The 16,168-nt window shown below is 50.3% G+C and overlaps 1 protein-coding gene across 5 annotated transcripts in view; it reads right to left on the reverse strand.

The window, feature by feature from the left end:
• The window catches only part of EVA1C (eva-1 homolog C), an 89,261-nt gene that overhangs the window by 42,729 nt on the left and 30,364 nt on the right, over window positions 1-16,168 (reverse strand). For 3 of the 5 annotated variants that reach the window (XM_076000480.1, XM_012780913.3, XM_012780910.3), the window contains exons 2-3: window positions 6,931-7,127; window positions 3,397-3,520 (exon numbers count right to left, since the gene is read on the reverse strand). The exons of 1 other annotated variant lie outside the window; for it this stretch is intronic. In XM_076000480.1, the coding sequence (XP_075856595.1) occupies window positions 3,397-3,520; window positions 6,931-7,127 (321 nt within the window). The remainder of the gene's footprint in view (window positions 1-3,396; window positions 3,521-6,930; window positions 7,128-16,168) is intronic. One more of the 5 variants, XM_012780911.3, reaches the window with a different exon arrangement.

A 16,168-nucleotide genomic window follows, 5' to 3' on the forward strand; every position in this document is an offset into this window, starting at 1 on the left:
GTGCTGTTTAGGAGTAGATGCTAAATCCCACCAACACCAAAACTTTGCCCGATTGGGGGCCTTTGATGCAAAAAGAGGGCACAGATAGAGCCAGAGCACCCTTCCAACTGGGAGAGCACCAAGAAATGCTAAGAATGCCTTTTCGTGGCGGAGCTGCTCCGAGAAGGGGGGGTGGGGCGGGAGAAGGCAGGACAAACCCAAGCTTTATCTCGGCAAACTGGAACCTTCTTTAACAGGATTAGTCTTTTTTTCTTTCTTTTTCAATCAGCATTTTAAAAAACGAGAATATTTATCAAGGCCTGTCATGAAATGCATTTATTAGCCACATCTCTTTGATTTATTAAAGCCCATTCATTAAAGGCAGCCTCGGTGCCAATAAAACCCTCCCAGAGTAACACAACACCCGAATGTAGGGCCTCCAGAGATTTCGTCCCCAGATTGTGGGCAGATCATGTCCTGGAATGGAGGGGGCGCATGCATGTCACATTACGTCCTCGGGGTGGCTGCTGTGTTATATGGAGTCGCTTGGCTCCTTGGGAGTGTGCTAATTCATGGTCACCTAAGAGTGACGTTTCTGGATTCTAGAAAACAACGGGACTACTAACATTATTGCTTCTTTTCTTAGAGGACGAGAATGTGTTTTAGAGCCGGGTTAGAGTTCCCAACTGGTCTCAGATTGGAGGAGGTGTGGGCAGCCTTCCAGAAGCAGGTTGCCAGCACTCGGGGAGTGTAGATGGGGAGGGTGACAGCAGCCTGGGAAGGCAGAACCACGACTCTGCTAACAGGACAACAGCCACGAAATTCTCCCTCCTCCTTCTACCAGGCAGAGGGTTACGTGGGTCATTCAGGTCCCCAGCAGTGGCCTTGCAAAGGTGGGCAGGGGAGGATCTTCCATGATGACAGTATTTTATTACTGACTTTGCCTGCAATTGCCAGTGTGTGGTGATATTAAAATGCAGACAGACATTTAGTCGCTTTTATTGTGTTTTGAAATTCTCTATAGACAGTCTCCCCTGCTCTTGCCTGCTCCCCGGGCAGACCACACCCCTCCGCCAACCCTTGCTGCAACTCTGTGTTTCAGTCATTCACATCCTTAGCCAGAATGACTTTAACCTGCTTGTTGGAATGTAGCTACCAATCACCAACCCTGTGCTCAGCATTTTACATGCAACACTGTATTTTCAGTCTTCACAGCAGCCCTATGCAGAAGGGACATCATGTTTCAACGGAGTCCTGGTGTCTCGGGAAGGGTCCCTACCCTGCTCGAGGCCACACAGCAGCCGCACAGCAGAAAGGGATATGAGTCCAGAACTGCCTGAATCCAAAGCCTCGCCAGACCTCAATTCCCCGAAGGGCTGAGAGCTGGGGCAGCATGGAGCACACTAGGGAAAAGAAGGTTCCGGTGAGATTTGCCGGTAACAAACAAATGCACCCTGATTCGTGGCATTTGCTAATTTCCCTGGCGCAAGCCCTCCCACATGGCAGATTCACAGAGCACAGAGCTGGGAAGGGATGCTCATGACCGGCTCCCACACCCCCACGTGTAGCAGTGGTGGCCACGGACGATCGGGGTGTCACACAGGGGCTGTCCCTAGGAAGGTGGAGGAGAAGAACCTGGCGAGGTGGGAGGGCTGCAGGAGAAGGGGCAGCAAGGTGTGGAGACAATCTCACTTCCACCGCTTCCCACAGGGCAGTGCCTCAGGTTGCCAGGGTCCGGGTGACACCAGGGTCTGCCCGCTGAGCTGTTCTCCGTGGGGCAGCCCACAGGGCTTTCTGACTTCCTCAAGCACCTTCCCTGCCTAGACGCTGCCCTACAGGTAGAGCGCAACTCCTTCCCCAACCGCGAGGGCCCTGGACCCTGCTCCAGCTCTCTGGCTGGTGCTCCCTCAGGGCCACTCCCCCACCCGGCCCCCTCACTGGCTGTGCCACAGACTACTGTATGGAGCACTCTCTCTGTGCCCCCCCAGCCCTGCAGCCCTCAGCTCCGTCATCACCTGCTCAGAAGAGCCTCCCCTGAACCCCACTGAGGGCGGTGCTACTTCCACGGTGCGTGAGCTGCTTACATGGTGCCAAGGGCCTCTCCATGGAAGCCCGGGCCCGGCTTGGAATCTTGCACATATTGTGTGATCCACATGACTATCGGGCCCCCACTAGACTGTACGATCTGGTTACTTAGGATGTGCTCACCTGTGTTTCCCCATGGGCATGTGTGAGTGTGTACAATAGGGCATAAGGGTGGAATAGTGTGCATGATAATGCGTGAGTGTCTACTGTGTGTGTCGTGTGTGTGATGGTGTGTGTGCACCCACATGGATGCGTGTGGGGTGGTGCGAGTGTGCGAGTGTGGGTGTGCCAGTGTGGGTGTGTGGGACGGGTGTGCAAGAGTGACTGTGTGAGCGTGTTTGCACATGCAGGATTGGTGCAGAGCCCCACAGGGGCAGATCTACTGCCGGGGCTCTAGCAGGGAAAGGGTTCGAGAGAAGGGATCCAGGGCTCTCTCCCCAGAGGTACACCTGATTGAGAATGTGGCCCGATGACAGCTCCTCACTCCAGCACCTGGGCCACCAGTGTCTTGGGGAATGCTGGGCATTCCAGGGCAGGAACCAACAGGGAGCAAAGTGCGAAAAGTAAAAATGGTTATGCAGGGCGGCAGGGGGGCAATTTAAAAATCCTTATTCCTTACGTTTTGTGTAAACTGCGTTGCTATCGATTCTTTGCAACAAGTTGCCCGAGAACCTCTAATGCTCTAATAACCTTTGGTTTCTTCTAAGCAGACCCTCTGCGCCTGGAAGTGTGACACACCTGCTGAAGAGCAATAATTTTTGGCCAGCAATGGTCTGATCGCAAAACCGACGTGCGTTAGAAATGGCAAAAGTCAATGGAGAACGGAACAAGAATCCGAATAAAAGAGGCGGCTCCAGCCGTGTCCTCCCTCATTCTCCTGGGGACACTCGGCTAAAGGAGCCCCCGCCGCGGGTGAGAGTGGGAGTAGCCAGTTCACAAAGATCTGAAGCGATGGGCTCGGGTGGCAACTGGGCCACGTGTCCTCAAAGAAAAACAGGCAGCGCTTTGGCCGGGATCAGCCTCTGCACAGGACGGGCTCTGACAAGCACAATTTTAAGGACTAGACATCGCAGTCTCTTGCCACTCCTGATATTTTCAGCATCGGTGCAACTGACTTTTTTTTATATTAGGAAGGATTTTTAAAATTCAGGCATTCATATGAATTCACGCACTCACTGTCTCTCTAAACACCTGGTAGGGCGAGGCTTGACGTTCCTATTAACAAGAGTTTCAAAGTCGGACAAACTCAGGCCACAGGGAATTTTCACCTGGAGCGTGAACGAAACAGGCAACCGCACCCCAAACACACCGCCCCCCTCGGAAGTTACTTACTAGGTTGGCATTTAAAGGAGACCAGGAGGTATTTACTGCTTCCTGGACAAAGGTCAGGTCCAAAAACACGGCTATTGACCAGGAGGTGGCAGGCCCGCTGGTTCTGGCATTCGTCCAACACCTTCTAGAATGAGGGGGTAGAAAAGGGACAGGCTTGAAAACCGCGCGTGGTGTCCGCCGGTCCCCCAACCTGGGCTGCCCTGGGCTTTGTGAGGGCCCGGCGGGGGCGCGTGCTGGCCTGCGCCGCGTCTTAGGCCAAAGCGCACGCAGGCGGGTGATCGGTTGGCTTCCTGGCCCTCTCCTCTTTCCCAAAGGAGGAGACTGACCCAGCAGCACCAGGCCCCGTCAGAGAACCAGCCCCCAGTCCACCACCACCCGCGCCACTCGCTGCTCACACTCGCAGCAAAGGCCCATTGCTGGGGCTCCAGAGTGTCTTCGCCAGTCTGGCTGCGGGGAATTCGAGGTCCCCTTCGAGGAGGCGTCCCCTTGCTTCAAGCTGAGAAATCACAGTCCTGGCTCCTTGTCCTTAGAAACAGCCCTACACGGGCCCCAGGGGAGATGTGCATTTGGGGAGGCCCTGGGGGGACCCGTTACCAAGGCCAGCAAATAAAAATTAAAAAGCTGCTCCCTACCCTCACCAAACTCGAGAGTACAGGGCCTCTTCCTCCCGCGGTTAACCATTTTCTTACTGGAGTACTCACACTTTCTGCTTCCCTTCAAATCTCAATCTCTCTCTCTTTCTCTCCCCTCTCCAATTTTTTTTCCAGGAAACTCCCTGATTTGTTAATGAATCTGCCCCAAGGAGCCTCACAGAACAGCCTCCCCCAGGCCGGGCAGAGGCCACATTTTGTCGCTGTACTTTCAAATCTCAGTTCCCAAATGGAATGAGCCATGCCCGTGATAAACACTGAGGTCCTCGACTTGCTTCTGGTGACAAGAACACCAAATATGTAAAAAATAATTTTAAAAAAAAGTTCCCAAGAATCTACTTGTTACTTTAGGCCTGAATTTAAACTTTAGTGCAAATTCATGAGCCTTTCTGAGTGGCCACGTTCTCCTCACAGAATACTTACGTGCACAGTGCCAGCCCTACCGGGTGTCACCTGTCACCTCCGGGCCCTGGCAGAAATACATCAATCAGGGAAGATACATCAATCCAGGGAAACCCCTGGAACCTCCACGCCGGGAGGTGCAGGTTTCAGATGACTGAGCACGTTAGTATGGCCAAGGTCACCGTGAAATGACTCAGCACTCAGATGTCACTGGAGGCCCAGGGCAGGGCTGTTTCCAAACTGTGTTAAGAGCTGACAGATGCAGAGAAGGGGACTTCCTTGGACATTCACTCGGAGGCTGGGCAGCTGCAGTCTCCTGTGTGAACGTGTTCTCTCCCTACCTTAAGCAACCTCCCTCCGAGGAAGCACCTTGCCTCAGTTCCAAGGGAAGCTTAAAAGACACAAAGTAAAGGATCTCTTGATCTCTGGCTGAAAGAGCTGTGTATGGGGATGTTTCTGGCAAACAAACCCACTGAGCAACATCAGAACTGTGTTCACAAATGCTAACTTGTCAGCCTGGTTAGGGAACATCCTCTTCCCTCGGGGGTACCTGGTAGAGGCAGGTACCTGAGTGAGGGCGAGGGTGGTGCCCATGCTTTGGGACTCCAGTGTGCCAAGAGTTCATACTTGCACAAAGTAGGCACTTCCACCCTTTTGGCAATGGCCAATGTTCTTTTCGTGAGCCGAGGAAGGCAGCAGATGGCCTGGGAGCCAGGGACCGGTGAGGAATGGGGGTGGGCCAAGAGGGACACGGCACCAAGGAGGAGAATTGGGGGTGGAGTGGGTGCTGTGGTTGGAATGTTTATCCTCTCCAAAACTCATGTGGAAATTTAATTGCCACTGTAACAGTATTGGGAGGTGGGGACTTTAAGAAACAACTGGACTATGAAGGCTCCACCCTCTTGGATGGATTAATGCTGTTATGGCCGGGTAGGTTGTTACAGTGGTTGTAGGCTCGCTATAAAAGGGCAAGTTTGGTCCCCCCTCCTTCCCCTGCCTCTTCTACTCTTCTGCCACGTGAGGACTGACACCCCCACTGCCCTCAAGAAGGATGCAGCATTCACAGTGCCATCCTGGAAGCTGAGACGGGGCCCTCACCAGACACCAAACAGCGCCTTGATCTTGGACTTCCCATCCTCCAGAACCATGAGAAACAAACGTCTATTCTTTATAAACTACCCAGTCTCAGGTATTCCATAATAGCAACACAAAACATCCTAAGACAGTGAGGCACACAAGGAGAGCAACTCCTTGCCTCCCCAAAAACCTGTCTCTCCTCTGGGGGGTTGGAAATCACGTCAAGGGGATTGATTCGAACACATTCTTTTTGGCTACTCGACTGGTGTTTGCCAATCACATGGCTATACAAACACAACAATGGTTGGAATGGAAGCAATAAACAGTGTGAGAAATAGAAAAATCCTGACATCATCATAATATTTTTGTTTCTCCTTTTTGGGCCTTAGGGAGAGCCACGTAGCACTAAAGCTAATTCTATGTCTCCTTAGTCTTCCTTAGTAAATTTATCTTTTTAAAAAATTTCAACCATTTTTCTCTATAATATCTTTGTCCACATTGCCTATGGCTGACAAAAATCAAACTGACTTCTAATGTGCCCCGTGCTCTAAAATCCCTGCCGTACACACACGCATATGGAACCAGGGAGGCATTAAAACAAATCCAAGGCCAAGTGACTCAGTCATTGATTGTGACTGACTAGTTATAAATGTCGAGGGGCCGGGGATGGTGGGGTAGAAGTTGCTTACCTAACTGAAAGCCATGAATAGTCTAAAACCATCACTGAAATACTAGTTTTCACCTTCAACAATACCAAATCTTTCCCTAAGTATGCCAATCACAAAAAGAATGACTTAGTGCCCTCCCACCCCATTCCTGGCACTATGCAGTAGAAAGATGAATTCAGCAGAGGCCACCCAAAATAGCTCCAAACAAGAATCAAAAAATGTGATTTATCTACGATTGGAGAAGCAAACCATAAAAAAGCAAAAGACCATTATAGATATTTCCCTTGCTCGAGTACATTTTCTAAGAAGTGGGTCATGACCTCAGACGTTTGCCTCGTAGAGATACCTGCGGTTTCCATTAAAGAACCCACAGCCTTCCTCTCCTCCTGGGGCATTTATGGGAGATGTGGGCCCAGAGGCTGAAGCCCAGCATGGTTGTACTTTGCTCGACCGCAGTAAGGAGTTGGCCCAGGAAGAAATTCATAGTGCAGGTGCACTAAGGGAGCTCTCTATTTAAATAGGAAGCAACTCTATTTAAACTGGTTTGGTAGAGGATCCTTTTGAGAAGCAAATAAGAGCTCACCTGCAAAACTGACGGTTGTATAAATGGGCATTTTCATGGATCAGTTTTGCCTGGAGCGAACTATATAATCACAAATGTATATACAGAGAGAGAGAAAAAGAGAGCGTGTGCGGAGACCATTTTATCATCTTAGCACATCTACAAAAGGCAATACCTGAAAGGTGGTGGGTGCCACACAGGTTAAGCTGTCTTCCCTCTGGGAGGCAGGCTGCTGGGAACTACACATTTGGTAATCTTGCCCGTAAAATGCCGATTGGACACTTATCGTAGAATGCCGAGGGCACTGCAGGTTCAAGTGGTCCCCGTCACAGGCATAGGCAGTGTGGTTTTGCAGGAGTTTGGTTAGGTAACCTGGAAAATATTCAGCCGGGTTACAAGAGGCCCTGGGAACCCACCACTCCCTCACAGGTTCAGGGACGGGGGCTGCTCAGGCAGGAAAGTGGGGGGGGGTGCGGGGCCTTGCTGGAAGCTCTGGTGGAGAGGCCACCAGACCAGGCCCCGAGTAGGGGCTGCAGGAGAAGATGCCAGAACCCCAGGCCTGGGGTGGCCCACTGGGAGGTTCAGGGGGCTCATTCCCCTTCAAGTTGCACTAGGGGATTGGCCAGGAGCCAAGGAGTCATGATGTGCCTCTCTAAAGAGGAAAAAATTCTGAGTGGGTGTCCCCTGGGCGTGTGTGCACCCGTCCTGAGGGAGACTTGGGTTTGCTGATCTCCCACTCGTGAGCCCGTGCCTTCCTGGAATGAGGGACGTGGTTTTATTCTGGAAACCACCCCTGAGCCTGCCTCACCCTGGAAAGGAAAGCCAGGCAGGGCACCCTGTGCTGAGTAGACGCGTGCTGTGAAGTATGTGTGTGTGTGTGTGTGTGTGTGTGTGTGTGTGTGTGTGTGTATGGGGGTGAGGGTGGGTGATGGTGGGGCTTTGGGCAGGTTGAACAGTGTCCCCCGCTAACTTACGTCGACCAGGAACCCCAGAATGTGACCCCATTATTTGCAGATGTCATTAGTTACAAATGAGGTCACCCTGGAGTAAAGTGGACCCTTAACACCATACGACCGGTGTCCTTCCGAGGAGAGGAGAAGACACACAGAGGGAAGACAGCCGTGTGCAGCTCCGAGCCGTCCAGCAGGCCGAGACTGCCGGCCACGACCAGAGGCTGGGCAAGGCCAGGAAGGATTCCTCCCCGGAACCCCAGAGACAGCAAGGCCCTGCCGACACCTTGATTTTAGCTTTCTGGCCTCCAGAACTGCGAGAGAATGAATTTCTGTTGTTTTCAGCCACGTAGGTTTGGGAAATTTGTGGAAGCAGCCACAGGAAATAAGCCGGGCCCCCAGTCCCGGGCTCCCCGGCCACTTCTGAGGCAGGTTGGAAGGGGGTCGCGGGGCCTGGCTCTGAGAAGCTCTGAGGCCTGGCAGGCGCGGGGGGCGCACTGCTCCTCAGAGAGGAGGAAGGCAGGCTCGCCCCAAATGTAGATTCCCTTCCTCCTCCTCACACCCTCGAGGTCACAGGAAGCGGCTGGGAGGGCCGCCAGGGCCTTCCTGCTGAGGTGTGCGGGGGCGGGTTTGGCAGCCTCGGCCTCCGAGAGGGAGGGTGGCATGAAGGAGGAAGCTTCGGGGCTCCCCAGTTCCCACACGCCGGTCTGTGCTTGAGTTAGTCCCATTTAGGTTTCAAAATCCTCTCACACGGAAAGAAGTGCCCAGTCCAGCTCCCCGGCCTTCCCTGAGACTTGCAGTCAGAGGGAGCGAGAGGGCCGCCCAGGGCCTCACACCCTCCACTCGGTGCTCTGGGGAGAATGGCTGCACACGCTCCCGGCTCCCCTCACCCACACTCCAGCTCTCTTGCCGAAACGCCTTCTTTCGCATCTTTGAAAACCACCAGAAGAGTAGCCAAGAAACCAGCTACGCTAAGCTCACTAAAATCTGACTCCAGCAGCAAGATGGACATCAGACACCAGAGTGTAGGTCAGAGTCCTGCTTGTTGGAACATGATCACTGTCACACTGCACCTGCCAGACTCGGAGCGAGGCTGGCCTGAGACCCCTCCATGGCCCAGGGCTGCGGGTCAGTGTCTTCCTGCTGGGCACACGGTGGGCCCTGATAAAGCCATGGATCCTGGAATCCCAGCCTCCTTTGTGGGATCCCAGCACCTGTTCTGAGTGACGCTCTGCCCCAGGGAACTCAGGGTCACGATGATGCCACCCCCAGGCCACCCAGAAGTGCCCCAGGCTGCTACCCCTGTACTTAGACCAGGGGTGGCGTTCGGGTGAGCGAGCAATGCTCCAATCCTTCATCTGAGCAATGGGCACATGCTTTACTTTGTGAAAGTTCACCCAGCTACCCACTTTGGATTTGTAAGTAGAAGTGTTTGTGTAAAAGAACTTCACCTGAAGTTATCTGACAGATACTTTTAAACAAATGCAGAAAGTCAGTGTAGACACCGCAGAGCCTTGGGAGATTTATGGAGCAAGGGGAGCGTGGAAAGCTTTCTCCTGCAGCCAGACACAGTGCCACTGGGACAGGGCCCAGCAGGGAATGCTCGTGAGCACACGCCTTCACCCTGCATGCTCTGGTCCTCCACAGCTGCCTTCCTGTTGTGCCTCATTCATCTTGGCCTACCGTGCCAAGAATTCACGAAGAAGGACAACTGAAACTACCCATTGGTGGCAGCAACATGGAGGTCAGCAGGGACCATTTTGAGGCCATTTGGGATGGTGGATGAGGACACAAGCCTATAAAAGGTTGGAAAGTGAGTGAAAGCTGAGAAAATCAAAGCTGGTTCATGTGGCAAGCAGCATAATGACCGCTAAAGATGTCCTCGGGCCTTAATCCCCAGGATTTGTGATTATGTCACCTTATACTGCAATAGGGACTTTGCAGATGTGATGAAGGATTTTGAGATGGAGAGACTCTCGGGGATTATCTGAGAGGCCTGATACAATCAAAGGGTCCTCAAGAGGCAAAAGGTTCAAAGTCAGAGAAAGGAGGTGTGACAATGGAAGGAGCCAGCCACTGGAGCGGTGCAACCCCGAGCCCAAGAATGCAGGCCACCTTCAGAAACTGGAAAAGGCAAGGAAATGGATTCTGCCCTGAGGCCTCCAGAAGAAATGCAGCCCGGCTCACACTTCGTTTTCAACCATTGGGACTATAAGAGAATACATTTGTGCTGTTTGAAGTCACCAGGTTTGTGATAATTTGTGGCAGCAGCAATAGGAAACCAATGCAGTTGACTGATACAGATGACTGTTGTGACAGCTTGATAAAGATGAGAGAAACGGGGCCAGAGCTGTACAAGCTGATGTTCAGGGAGAGATTTTTAAATAATTATGATTGGGTTAAAGTTGGGAGAGGCCTATGCACATATGTGTGTGTATATATAAACATTTATGCAGGTGAGCCCTAGGTCATGCACAAAGTATATTTCCTGCTGTGGGCTGTGGTCCAACAAATGTGCAAGTGGGTACTGCCAAGAGACTGCTCAAAATGATGGATCGTGGGATCCAAGCTAAATATGAGGAAATTAATGAGTGCAGGACAGGGGAGGGCCCAAGGGACCACAGGTCCTGCTGAGAACAGCAAGGTCTGACTGGGGCAATCACAGGGCAGCCTGGAGGGGCAGCAGGCTGTGCCTATGAGTTGTCTGAATAGGGATTTCAAGGTGGAGCAGTTGCAGGTGATGGAAGAGTCCAAAAGTGGCCATGGAAGAGCGTATAAAGAGTAGGTGGAGAAGGTTGCTGGAAATGAGGATGCCAAGACTGAGAGCGAACATGCCCTCCGGGCCAGGCATTTCCCAGGAAGAAGGTAGGAGTGGCTGGAGCAGGAGCCTACTGCCAAGGTGTCCTCGAGCAAAAGGCAGACGACAGATGAACTGTTCCCAGTCTGATGCCCTTTCCAGCATGCTCATCCTGGTGGGCAAGCACAATGTGTTGGGGGAGTGAACACAGCACTCAGCTTCCTCACACCTTGGATTTTTGACTGCCTCAAAAGAGATCCTTTTTAAAGAACAACTACTAATGCAGCTTTTTATCAATGGTTCTCTCTGGATCAAATTCTCCATCACATTGGACTAGTCAAAAACGCCTCATTTCTTAAGAGTCTCAGCCAGAGCTTTTACAATCTAACTATTTTGTGGCCAAGTATTTACTATCCCTTAAGAAGACAGAAGTGAGGCTGGGCGAGGTGGCTCACTCACGTCTGTAATCCTAGCACTCTGGGAGGCCGAGGCGGGTGGATAATTTGAGCTCAGGAGTTCGAGACCAGCTCTGAGCAAGAGTGAGACCCCATCTCTACTAAAAATAGAAAGAAATTAGCTGGATAATTAAAAATATATAGAAAAAATTAGTCGGGCACGGTGGCACATGCCTGTAGTCCCAGCTACTTGGGAGGCTGAAGCAGGAGGATTGCTTGAGCCCAGGACTTTGAGGTTGGTGTGAGTGAGGCTGCCAGGGCAACAGAGTGAGACTCGGTCTCAAAATAAATAAATAAATAGATAGATAGATAGATAGATAGATAGATAGATAGATAGATAAAAAGAAGACAGAAGACAGTAGTCACACTCTATTAAGAAATTAGTCTTTGGAGTCCAGTTGAGCCTGGAGATGTTCTGTTGATTCTTGTTAAACTGGTGGGGAGGGGTTTTGGGAGGGTGTACCCTCTTCATCAGCTTCATGTAGCTCAGGGGCCTATGGTACAGCTCACGTTTAACTTCAAGACACTCTCTTCCCTGGTGGATACTCCCACTGTGTATCAGATGAAGCTCCTGCAGCTACCACCACGGCTAGAAACTTCCTCAAAGGAATGTCCTGAAAGGCTTGGGTTGAGCAAATCTTAGGATAGTTTAGATAAAGTTTTTTTTTTTTTTTTTACATTTTCCTTTTTAAAATGTAGATAAAGAGTTCATGGAAAATGAACCCTTCAGAGTGGTGGGAGCTCTCCTTTGTCCTGAGAAAGACCAGGGAAGCCATTCTTGGGGTCATCAACCCCAACATCTTTACAATGAAAATCCATTTATATACAAATAATCCAGTGATGAGATAATGACCAGAATGATGTCAACAACTGATGCTCAAAGATTCAGGGGTGTGTCCCAAAGTGTTCCATAGGAGTGTGATATTGTGAAGTATAGATTTGATCTGCAACCCTGTTTCCTGGCATGTAACTCCTAGCATCCTCAGAATCTCCAAAGTGATATCTTTTTGTATGCTGAGTCGACTGATGACTGGCAGCCCCTAGGTAGCTTCAGGATGGGGACTGACCTCCTGAAAGATCAAGGCAGGATTAGAGGGTTAGGACTTTCAGCCTAACCCCCAACCTCCAGGGAGGGGAGAGGAGCTGAAGGTTAAGTTGATGGCCAATGGTCAATGGTTTAATCAATCACATCAGGCAATGAAGCTTCCATAAAAAAACCAGAGGGACTGGGTTCAGAGAGCTTCCGGATAGCTGAACACAGGGAGATTCCCAGAGGGTGGTGCACCCTAGGAGGGGCACAGAAGCTCCACGCCCCTTTCCCCATACCTCATCCTGTGCATCTCTTCATCAGTATCCTTTGCAATGTCCTTCATAATAAACTGGTAAATGTAAGTTTCCCTGAGTCCTGTGAGGCATTCTAGAGAATGAATCAAACCCAAAGAGGGGGCCATGGTAACCCTACCTTGAAGCTGGTCGGTCAGAAGTTCCGGAGCCCCAGACTTGCTGCTGGGAAGAGGGGGCCGTGGTGGGGACTCAGCCCTCACCCTGTAGGATCTGACACATCTCCAGGTAGACAGTGTCATAATTGAATTGGAGGATACCCAGCTAGTGTCTGCTGCAGAACTAACTGCTTGCTTGTTGGTGGGGAGAAAGCCCCACACCTTTGGTCGCACAAGTCTTCTGTGTTGATTGTCATGTTGGAGAGAATAGAAAAAGCACTTTGAGTTTGCGTGTGTTTTTTCCCACACAATTGGGATTTGCTAGAACAGCCATGGCTCACGGATGTGCTTTGGGAAGAAAAAGGATGAAAGGGTTGAGGATGAGGAACCTTTGATACCTGGGTGGCCACGTGGTCACCCACAGTATGAAGCCACAGCTGTGCCATGCTCAGTTACTAAAGGAAAGTTAGCAGTGGAATTTAGAGATGGATCCAACTCCCAGGGAGTTGGTTCACTGGATGCATAAGGAAATGCAAACTATTAATAATAATAAAGAAGCAAAATATTCAATCCCTTGGTTTTTGTTATCTGTAATAACTAAAATGAAATTAAAAGAGAATCCTGGCTCCAACCTTGATGTTACACTAAGCTTAGATTTCAGTGAGTCAGAGCTTTGGCCACTGGCCTCACAGCTGACCCCCAAAGGAAAACTTTTGCAAGAGACAACAAAAAATACCTCTAAGACCTGTGGTTACCAAGAACACAGTCAATGTGGGGGAAAGGAAAAACCAAATAACTATTGAAACCAGAGGGTATAATGTAAAGGAATTGTTTCCTTTTGTAAAGCCATTTCAGCAGCTCCCTGAGGAACTTTTGCTATTAATAAAATGGACTGAGGGAGTAACTAATTTAGGGGCAGTATCTTTGTCTTTAAATGCTGCAGAGGGGAAGAGCATGTCTGGGTTGCTGCGGGATACACAGCTTGCCATGGAGCAATGACGAATGGCTATGCACGATCCAGATACACAGGAGGTTATTCCTCAGGGAACAGCCAAGTGGCCTGGATAAAAGCCACTGTAAGATCTGTTTACCCTGAGAAGGGGGACTGCCCAGCTCCACCTATAAATGCCAAGCAAGTACCCCTGATGCAGCAGCCATTATGCTTCGTATACAAGCTTTGCAGGACTGGCTTTATGATGGCTGGGATGTTCACCCACTGAATGTGCCTGTTACCCAGGTCATGGTATGTGTTGTGGTTACGGGGGCCCCATTTGCATGGGCATCTCATTTAATCTTCCTGCTGCAAAATCAAGCTAAGGTCAGAGAGGCCTTATCAAATTTGCTGCCTTAGCTTCCTCTCATGGGTCTTACAGATGCTAATAAAAGCATCAGGGTAATTAACAAGAGCATGCGGAAAGGCGGAAGGGAGAGTCAAAGGACTTGGTACGGTTTGGATGATTGGATACTCCAAATCTCATGTTGAAATTCCATCCCCAGTGTTGGAGGGGGGCCTAGTGGGAGGTGTTTGGGACATGGGGGCAGATCCTTCAAGAAAGGCTAGATGCCCTCCCAGAGATGAGGAGTGAATTCTCCCTTTCTATTGGTTCACGGGAGAGCTGGTTGTTTAAAGGAGCCTGGCGCCACGTCCTCCCTCTCTTGCTTCTGCTCTCACCATGTGACACCTGCTGCCCACTCACCTTCCGCTTTAACTGGACGCTCCATGCAGCCCCGAGCAGCAGCAGATGCTGGCACCAGGCTCCTTGAACAGAAGCAGAACCGCCAGCCAAATAAACCTATTTTCTTTGTAAATCACCCAGTCTCAGGTATTCCTTTAAAGCAAGGCAAAATGGACTAATACGGGACTCATCCCAGGAAGGTGGAAATCTTTAAACAGTTATTAAGAAATAAGGTAAATGAAGAAAACATTGATAAAGGTGAAACTAAGAGGAAAAAGAAAGAGGAGAATCCTGGGGCTTGTTCTAGGAGGGTGGAAATCTTCAGATGATTATTAAGAGACAGAATGCACATGGATGGGGTTAAAACATAGGTCAATACAACACTATAGAAGGCTGGGTGGCCCAAAGGAAGCCCATGGTGGTTGCCCAACATTAGGGAGTTCCAAACAGGTTTGCTGGATTTACCCCTATTTGGAGAAAGTTCGAGAGTCAGAAGGCAGAGATTAAATGAGAAAGCTGACCGGCAACTTGAGACAGGTTAATCACAATAAAGACTCACAAAAGGTCAGGGTCCCTTGGCTCAACTCCCTGCTGGGGTCCCAAAGAGATGGTAGAAAGGTCTGGGTGTGGAGAAGAGAAGTTCCTGGGACTAGAACATAAAAATGTAAGGGTTGGTGGGATTATGAAAGGTGGTGCATTTGAACATGCTTCATGTGAAGTGGTAGTGTCTCTTTATCCTGACTATGTTATAGGGACATTGTATCTGGCTGGGAGACATCCCCCTGACCTAGTATTGTAAAACAGAAGGCATGTCAATCTGCTCCTCAAGCAACATTAACTGGGCATGCTAAATGGGAATGGGTAGATTGCTGGAGCCCGTAAGTGCAGAGTAGAGCCGGAGGGAGGATGGGGACGGGTTCTCCCCGGATTGCTCTCTGTGGAGTGTTTAGGGCAAAGGCCTAGCAGTGGCTCCCAGAGATGTCTATGGGACTCTGGAGAGAATTTCCACTTGAGGGGCATTTACTCCCTTGTTATAGGCATTAACTGAAGATACCCATCTGATTGAAGGACATAGTGTGATTTTTTTTGGGGGGGTGGGACAGAGTCTCACTCTGTTGCCTGGGCTAGAGTGTTGTGGTGTCAGTCTAGCTCACTGCAACCTCAAACTCTTGGGCTCAAGCAATCCTGCTGCCTCAGCCTCCCGAGTAGCTTGGACTACAGGCATGTGCCACTATTCCTGGCTAATTTATATATATATATATATATATATATATATATATATATATATATATATATATTTTTTTTTTTTTTTAGTTGTTCAGCCAATTTCTATTTTTTTTAGTAGAAACAGGGTCTTGCTCTTGCTCAGGCTGATCTCGAACTCCTGAACTCAAAGGATCCACCCGCCTCGGCCTCCCAGAGTGCTAGGATTCCAGGCGTGAGCCACTGCGCCCAGCCGATAGCATGCTCTTGACACCTGCGATAGCCATACTGTCTCAGGTGATGCCAGAGAAACATGCTAATGGGGATGGCAGTGCCCAGAAGAGTTTCATAATAAAATGGAAATGGTTTATACAGGATCCTGCTACCTGGGGAGCGCAAGTCAGTCCCCTAGGACCGACTGTGGAACTGCATGAGATGCTGCTGGATCCTGCCGACACTCAGGCAGCGCCCTAGAAACAGCTCTCAACTCCGCAAGGAAGAGCTGTTGGGTTTGTGGATGGCACTTCCAAGGGGAATGGAAAACATCCTGTTCTGGAAGGCTGCTACTCTCACTGAAGAAGGTAAAAATAAATCAGCTCTGAGGGTTGATTTGCATGCGGTTTTTCTAGCAGTGATGGAGGAATTGAACAGTGGTAAAAGCCCCTGCGTTTGGGTTTTTACTGACTTACAGGCAATGACCAATGGCCTGGCCATACACTCAGGCATGAGGGCAGGGGAAACCTGGCTTATTAAAGGGACGCCCATGTGGGGCACAGCCCTATGGAGATTTGAGGGGTGGCTTGAAGTAGGACATGCCCACGCCCATCAGAAGATCTCGCTTCCAGGCTCAGAAGGTGATTGGGACTACCAAGTGGAACTTTGGCGCACTCCTT

Source organism: Microcebus murinus, chromosome 1 (assembly GCF_040939455.1).
Source record: "Microcebus murinus isolate Inina chromosome 1, M.murinus_Inina_mat1.0, whole genome shotgun sequence".
NCBI lineage: Eukaryota > Metazoa > Chordata > Mammalia > Primates > Cheirogaleidae > Microcebus > Microcebus murinus.